This window comes from Callorhinchus milii, unplaced genomic scaffold (genome assembly GCF_018977255.1).
Source record: "Callorhinchus milii isolate IMCB2004 unplaced genomic scaffold, IMCB_Cmil_1.0 Scaffold13, whole genome shotgun sequence".
NCBI lineage: Eukaryota > Metazoa > Chordata > Chondrichthyes > Chimaeriformes > Callorhinchidae > Callorhinchus > Callorhinchus milii.
Window position 1 is genome coordinate 4,461,585 of NW_024704754.1, and position 8,883 is coordinate 4,470,467.

Here is an 8,883-nt window from a genome sequence, read left to right on the forward strand (position 1 = left end):
GCGCTGGTGAGATTTTCCCTTTATAAGTGTAGGTAATGTATAACGCATAAATGCGAGTTGTTGTTTAAGCAGAGATGATTTGTTACTGAATAGAAGCGATAGATAGGAAAGTTCTGAAGGAATCTTTCTTCGTATAAAACCCGAGCCTGAAGGAGGGAGGGAGAGAGGCAGAGAGGAGTTTGTGTGCTCGAGAGAGGATAAGGGTGAGAGGTTGGACCTCAAACACTTTCTCTCACAATGTGCTCCCTGCTGACACTGCTTTGGGTCGTCTTCCTGGCGTGAAAGCTGTTGTTGTCATTGCTGATGAGTACCGTGATTGAGGGAATTTCTGAAATGTGGAGCCCTGTAGCTCAATGGTTAGAGCGCTCGCCTCGCAAGCGAGAGGACCTGGGTTTGATTCCCAGGCGGGGAGAAACACTGGGCAAGTTTCCTTACTCCACATGCCTCTGTTTACCTCACAGTGTAAGTAGGAACCCGGTTGTTAGTTGATTGGCAGATCGCTTTCCCAGGCTTTTCCCATACCTTCAAAAAAATAATTTGTTCACTCAATCCACGACTGTTTGTGGGACACTCCTGGGCACAATTGGCTGCCGAGTTTCGCCCACAAAAATAAACAGTCAATTCACTTTACAGGTTTGATCTCATCCTTCCGCCCAGCCTTCCTTCCCATTATAGCACTGAGCTGATTATTAAATGAGTCCAGGGTCCTGGGTTTTACCACCTTTCCTGGTAGCCAGATCCAGGTGTAGGGCACAGAGATCAGAGGGCCTTACACTATTGTATCACTGTCTTGTATCTGGCATTTAATTGCAACGCAAGGTGCTGATATTGTAATGTTTACCAACGTTAACAGCACTGTGACCACAGGGTGACTTGGCAGGAGGAACCCCAACATGGGAAACTCCCCATGTTTACCCCCTTTCTGAGAGTCCTTAGCTGCCTTTTGAGTTAAAATCTTTGGTGAGAATGGAGAAAAAGAAACACTGCAGTTTGTGTAGTCCTGCAGTTTAGTGGTTAGAGCACTCGCCTCGCAAGGGACAGGACCAGGGTTCAATTCCCAGGCAGGGCAAAACATTGGGCAAGTTCTCTTACTCCACACACCTCTGTTTATCCAGCAGTAAGTGGGAACCCAGTTGTTAGTCGATTGGCAGATCGCTTTTCCGGGGATAATAATCCCTTCCAAAAAAATAAGAAGAATAATTTAGTCACTGTGTGGGACACTGCCGTGCGCAATTGGCTGAATTCACTTTACAGTACTTTCTGTGAAGCGCCTTGAGACATCTTGAAGACGTGATAAGACGCTGTATCGACTGCAAGTCTTGTTAAATGTCATTAAAGAGGAACTCTTGAGCACTGATCAGCTGCAAAAGCTCCATCAAACAGTGAGTATTCATCTGCAGGTAAGACATGGTGTTAGTGGCTTAACACGAGAGAAGATTTCAGGTGCAGTGTGTCGAGAGGACAGAGGAACAACCTGCAGTTATGTCAGTCACTCCTTGTTTGTCGTAAAGGCCCATTGGGGCTGTAATGCGCTGGAAACGCACAATGCTTTGAGAGGCTGAGGCATTGATAAGATGCTGTATCAATTGCAAGAATTTTTTATTATTAATAATACTTGGTCATGATGGAAGCAGCAAGCATTCCCAAACTGTTGTTCCATTTCTACAATGGTTTGATAGCCCGTTTTAAGATTATTTAAGTTTCCGGGGGTAATATTACCCTCGAAAAACAATTTAAAACAAAATTTGGGCATTCAATCCACGACGGTTTGTGGGATGCTGCTGTGCAAAATTGGCTGCCGTGTTTCGCCCACGAAATTCACAAATTCAATTAACTTTACAATATTTTATGCGAAGCGCTTTGAGACGTCTCAACGACGTGGTAAGGCAACTGTTTGGTGCTAAATAAATGCAAGTTGTTGTTATACCGATCCTTGCATTTGATGTAGCATCTCACCACATCTTTGAGATGTCTCAAAGTGCTTCGCAGTGTGGAAATGTAATTTGAACCGTCACACAACTGGTAAAAATTGATAAGCCTACTGACTCTTGGCAGCAAATTAAAAGATCTCCTTCAAGATCTTTCCTGCCTCACTAAAACTAATTGGTAAGGAGTTTGACAAATTTAATTGACAGACAATATAAAGCCATGCAAGAGTAAAAAACTACCAATTAGGAAAATTGAAAAAAAGTATTCACGTGAACAAACTATTTTGGTTGGATAAGATTTGTGTATCATGTATTCTAAATATATACATATATACTCTGTATCACATAAAATTGGAAGTTGTCCTGCTCGGGTATTGTAACCTGAAAGGACCTCTTCCCTCACTGCAGTGTGTCAATAAAGCTTACAATGGTTGATAGTGGAAATCGTCTTTCAATTGTGTTTTATGTAGCGCATCGAGCCACGACAGTAGGATATGCTAAAGTGAATCGACTGTATATTTTGTGGGCGAAATACTATGTTGTTGTCTGTGCCCTGCACGCAGCAAGTGCTTTAAACAAAAATGGTGTCAATCATTTACCCAATAACCATCAGCCCTCAGCTGATGCAACCATACAGAGTGAGGAACGGGGGAAGCGTTTCTCTTAGAGAGAACAGAGCAGGTGTTGCAAGTGATGTTATGCAATACGTAATCTCTCCTCACGGGACTGTTGATGTCACAAACAGGGTGACCTGGGAATGTCTGGATGAATAAATACCGTCGCGATCAAATGGTTGAGACAAATTTCAGAAGCTTCACGATGAAGGTCACGGGAGCCTTCCTCCTCGCCGCTCTCATGGTTTTTATTTTTGCCGGTGAGTTGTGGTCCGAACGACACTTTTAAGCGCTCCGAGACACCGTCCGGCTTGAAGGGCGCTGTATAAATGCAAGTTGTTGTTGTTTTCATTGGACCTTTCCAAAACTGTAACAGCCGCTCCGAAATTATTTTACAATTATTATTTTGAAATGATTTTTGATAACACAATTATGATAATTATATTGTACATGATTTCAATCTGGGTGTAATGCTCTAAAGTTAACTTCTCAGCATTATTCCCCAGAGGGAAAGTATTTTCAATGCTTGTGAATTCAAATGTAAACCCGGTTTACGCACTTGCCTCGCGTAAAGTCACTGGTGTATCATTGATTCGGTTCTCAGATTATAGTGTCCTAAAGCGAATTGACTGTATGTTTGGTGGCTGAAACCCGACAGCAAAATTAACTCGGAACACTCTGAAATAGAGTGAATGTTTGACCCGGGTGGAATTCCACCCCTGATGTCTCAGTTTCTTTGCTGCCGGATTAGCTGTTGCTCACATTTCTCCCTCAAAAACCAAAGACGCATACACACTCTCTCTCCTCTCTCTCTCTCTCTCTCTCACACAATATTATTCTGTTATAGACATGTCCAAGAATGTCAGTGCCAGTGACGAAACTGAACAGGTGAGATTCTAATTACTGTTATGTTTACTGCTGGTTAATTGCGGCCACTTTGAAGGGATTACTTCTTGCTGCCATTGGTTTTGATTTGTTTTTGATCATCATTTTATTTCTCCTAGCCTGCCTGCGATAACTACCAGGTGCCACATTGTCCCAGAAACTATTCACCAGTCTGTGGGACAGACGGCTATACGTATTCGAATGAATGCTTAATGTGTCTTGAGATCAAGTGAGCCGATTTATTACTTCTTTTGGATTGGGATGTACAAATGATAATGATAATAATCCTTGATTTGATACAGTGCCTTATCACATCTTCAAGACGTCTCAAAGGGCTTCACAGAATATAGTGTAGAGTGAATTGACTATTTTTATGGGTGAAACACGGCAGCCAATTGTGAACAGCAGTGTTCCACAAACAGTCGTAGATTAAGTGACCAATTTATTAGAGAAATAATGTCCTGGCTAACAATCCTCCCAGTAGAATTTGGCATTCACTTCAAGGCCATTGCTGTATGTAAATTGGTTGGCCTCCCAATTTCTACTGAGACTTGTTTTTTCCCTCCTGAGTCAACATTCCTGCAGCACCTCCATTTACCATCCGTTGACACCAACCACATTCTCCTCCCACTCTGCCCCACCAGAGCTCAGCTACTGTAGCATAGACAACAACAGCAGCAAATTACATGTGTATAGCATCTTTCATGTCGGGAGGATGTCCCAAGGCTCTGGACAGTCAGGGATTTGGACCCGAGCCGGGGGTTGGGATCAGGAGAGGTGGAAGGGAGTGAGGGTAGGGGTAGGAGGGTGACCGAGGTTAAGGCTGGGAATTTTCCAATCTGTACAGTTCAGCTACTCACTGAGCAAACACACGCAGTCACTGGGGATAGTTTGCAAGTAGATTTCTTTGCCTGTGGGGGGAAAAAAAAACAGCTGGTATGGCCAAGGGTATTATGCTGAATCCTGATTTTATGATAATTTTTGTGAGAAAGGTTTTGACAAGTTACGGGTGATCATCCTGATACTCTCGCAGAGTTTGACCTCGTCGCTAGTGACAGCTCCATCACTTTCTCTTCCCAATTCAGTTGGACAAAGAGCCTTTAATTCTGCCGTATTGTGCTTTTGCTGGTATTGATGTAATCAAAGGTGAAACACTCCCAAATAGTGATCGGACGGTTACTGATAATGAACTGCATTCACTCTCCCCCACAGGCAAAGGGGTGTCAACATCCGCATTGTGAAACACAGCGAGTGCTGAGGAGACACCCTCCACCGTACGGGACAGAGAGCATTTTGCCAGCGTCATGAGTGTCTGAAACGCGAACGAAATAAAGCAAAGCTCTTAACACTGGATCTGTGTCGTCTTCTTGAGCTGTCAGATGTGATGGCTGACTGGCTGCCAAATAATGACCCTGGATTTATTAATAATAATAATAATAATCCTTTCAATCCCCAACTATTTGTGGGACGCTGCTGTGCGCAATTGGCTGCCGCGTTTCACCCACAAGATATGCAGTCAATTCACTTCACACTGTATCCTGTGAAGCGCTTTGAAACGTCTCGAAGATGTGATAAGGCGCTGTATCAAATGCAAGGATTATTATTATTATTATTAAATAGTGGAATAAAATGGCTTTGGGAGAAGACGAGGTGGAAGAAAAAAAAACTGTCTTGTGAGAGAGAATTTAATTGGTTAAAATCTGCAAACCCCCACCTCTCAGCAACGATAAACATTGCACTAGTCAGCCCATTGGATCAGTATTGAGGTTTCATCACAAACAATGGAATAAAATCCCCCAACTCCAAACTCAAAAATAGTATCAATTGGTTTTAGATCCTTATAGCACCCACCATTGCACTTTGAAACATCCTCCTGATGTGAAAGGCACTGTATACATATATAAATGTGGACGGTAATGTATATCAGTGGCCAGAAGTAGTTAAGGACGGCAAGTCCATAACAATATTTACAAGGATACTGGAGAAAGGCTTGAAAAGGAACAATACTAAAGAGCAATGGTAAAACCTGTCGTCAGAAGTGGTTCAACACTGTATCACATTCTACTGTGTTTGCAAGACTCAATATCACAATCGATCAGACATTTAAATATCACCCCAGACAAATTAAAGAGACTAAATAGGTTACACACTGTGATTATGTGCTCTGTCAATCATCCCTGCAAAGCTCATTACACACTTTCTAACTCTCATTAGTTCCACTCAGTTGGCTGTCTGTTGGGAGCGTAGAGTACTTCAGTAACTAGTTAAACAAGTGCTCTTTGATGTGCAACTAAAGACATGGTTACCATTGAAAATAGTTCTAAGATTTTTCCATTGGAAAAGGTAGCACCATTGCTCATCACCCCGACATTGCCAGCTTCCATCTTCTTGGTAAAACCACACTACCTGTACTTTAGGATATTTTTAAATCATAAACAATTGCCTAATTGAGTGACTTGTGGAGGAAAATGAGTCAAAGGTATCTCGCAGTGTGTCGTTCAGTTTAACACTTCACCTCGCTCATTAAATTGGAACGTACCTTCGGGAAAAAAGCACCATGTTTATTTCTGATTCCCTTGTGAATGGAAATCACAGCTCTATGTGTTTCCCTTTCTTCAGCTCTCCAGAATAAAGTCAACAACAACAACAACTTGCATTTATATAGCCCTCTTCACACGAGGCAGTGTCTCAGAGCGCTTAACTCATAGCTATTTGAGAAGATAGGAGGGTGCAGTACATTTTGACAGTCGTCTAAACTCACCACAAACACTGATCCAGAATAGCTGAATAAACCAACAATAAAAGATATGTATTACTCCAAACCTGTCAATGACAAATTGTTATCAAAAAGTGTTGAAAAGGGTTTAATCCTGCGCTCGTTCCTAATTGATTACAGTCTAGCGGAAGTGGGTGGTGGGGGGTGGGGGGGTGGGGGGGGCGGGAAGCACTTTAATCCTTCAAATGTTTGAAGATTATTTGATGGAAGTGGATGAAGGAAGTTGTAAATAGAATTGTGGTGAGAGCGCATGGGATGTGAAGTGTCTCAGTACGCTCTGGTCTGGTCTGCTCTGCAGTACCCATCCCAGACGACGTGTTGCGATCACGTTGTTCCGTGCAAAACCGGCTGCTACGCTCACCTACAAAGTATACAGTCACTACGCTTTACAGTGACTCACGTGAAGCACTTTGAGATGCCGATCTGCACAGACAGGAACTTGCACAGTGCCTTCCCCTCAGCTCTGCACATGCCCCCACCGACTGACAGTCACATTCTCTACCTCACCAGAAAAGAAATCCCCAATAGCCTCCACCGTCTCAGCGCCGTGACAGGCACATAAAGCATCACAAATCGCAGCCCCTCACACGGGCTACGGTGACAGGCTGGAGAGGGAACTTCAAGCCACAGGTTCCAGAGAAACAGCAGCAACAGCAACACCGTGTCTCCATCAACACCACTTACTGCTCTCAGCTGGAAATGACTTCAGTTGAAAGTGATTGGGAAGTGTTCCCACTTAGCCTGAGTCACATTGTCCTGGTGAGGACTTGCTGGTGATTGCGTGTGTGCGTCTGGGGTAGTGGCAGCTCCCAGTGAGCACCTCAACAACAACAAATTACATTTGTATAGCACTTTCACGTCAGGAGGAAGTCCCGGGCACTTTGGTGACGCAAACTGCACTGAGGAGCAACACTGCGCTGAGAGAGAATGAGAAGAAGTAGAGAGAGGAAGACAGGATGAAGATGGTACCCCCTCACTCGCTGCCCAGTTTCTCAATTATCTTGGTAGGAATGCGGTCTGCGTGGGGAGGAACACAAGGGCTGGCCTGGCAGTGCGTGATGTGGACACGCGCAACAATCCACGATTGGATTTTATCGCTCGGAGCCGCAAGGAATCCTAGAGACCTCGAAATAAAACCACGCGCTCACAAAAGGCAACAACAATTTGGATTTATACAGTGCCCTCCACGCCGGACGGTGTCTCAGAGGGCTCAAAATAATAAGAGCAATCCTTGCGCTCGCGCCTCAGCAAGTTGTTGAGACGTCTCAAAGCGCTTCACGGGATATACTGTAAAGTGAATTGACTGTATATTTTGTGGGCGAAATACGGCAGCAATTTGCGCACAGCAGCGTCCCATCAAACAGTCGTGGATTCTTTTTTTTGAAGGGATTATTACCCCCGGAAAAGCGATTCACCAGTCGACTAACAGTCCTACCTCCTGCTGGGTAAACAGAGGTATGTGGAACAAAGAAATTTGCTCAACCTTTCGCCCTGTCCGGGAATCGAACCCAGGTCCTCTCGCTTGCGAGGTGAGCGCTCTAACCACTGAGCTACAGGGCTCCGAGTAACTGTAAATCTCTGTCCTAAGTAATATAGGTGAATGCAGCTCACTAAACCATTCTCAGGCCACACGGGGAGCAGAGGAACTCATTCTTACTGTTGGGTTTTAGCATTGTACCACCTGGAGGTAGCATAGACGTGAAACACCAACAACAACTTAAACTTCTATAGCATCCTCCACGCAGTGTAGCATCTCAGAGCACTTAACAGTGGCGGAGCCTGAAAGTTACGTTAACATGTAGCATACCTCTTCAAGGAATGTGGATCAAAGCATCAGCGAGTAAACGGGACATTGCCAAGAATACAAAGTAGGCTGACGAACCTGGTTTAAAATGTAAACTCCAGAATATGTATTTAATAATAATAATAATAATAATAATCCTTGCATTTGATATAGCGCTTTTCACGTCGGGAGGACGTTCCAAAGCGCTTCACAGAACACACTGTAAAGTGAATTGACTGCATATTTGTGGGCGAACGCGGCAGCCAATTGCGCACAGTAATGTCCCACAAACAGTCGTAGATTGAAAATTTATTATTGTTTTTGGTTTTGGAGGGATTATTATTAGGCTCTGTGTGGAGTAAGGAAACTTGCCCAAGGTTTCACCCTCTGCCTGGAATTGAACTCAGGTCTCTCGCTTGCAAAGCGAGTGCTCTAACCACTGAGCTACAGGACTCCACAAGAAGCCAATTTAAATAGGAACCCATTCCATATCAATAATTGTGGTGAATTATCGCAATCAATGGATTTGAAGATTACCGTTATACATTTCATAAGAACATTGTGGGCTTTCCACTGCATATAATAATAATAATGTGTTGAGATTGATTGCCAACTTGCTATGTATTTAGAGACTTACCATTGTAACTGCTCATCCTTTCTGGCATGAAGGAGAGATGGAATTGAGCCACTTTTCTTTATTGGCAACTTTACGAACATAATTGCCAATTGCAATTGAAAATTGGCTGTAACGATTGTATTTCTCCCATTTGGTCAGCCTCAATTAACACACACAGAACCTGGAACTCTTGATGTCTGTTTGGGATCCCTCAACTCTGCCTTTTCACAGTTCCATCATTTAAATATCAAATGCTTTTTTAAAAAATAACACACACACAC

At 43.5% G+C, this 8,883-nt stretch overlaps 1 protein-coding gene across 1 annotated transcript; it reads left to right on the forward strand.

Annotated features, from left to right (window-relative positions):
• Positions 1–2,687: 2,687 nt before the first annotated feature.
• On the forward strand, positions 2,688–4,714 carry LOC103186942 (serine peptidase inhibitor Kazal type 1). The gene is made up of 4 exons (XM_007906226.2): positions 2,688–2,802; positions 3,390–3,430; positions 3,547–3,656; positions 4,640–4,714. The coding sequence occupies exons 1-4, from the start codon at positions 2,694–2,696 to the stop codon at positions 4,683–4,685; spliced, it is 306 nt and encodes a 101-aa protein (XP_007904417.1). The 5' UTR covers positions 2,688–2,693; the 3' UTR covers positions 4,686–4,714.
• Positions 4,715–8,883: the final 4,169 nt, after the last annotated feature.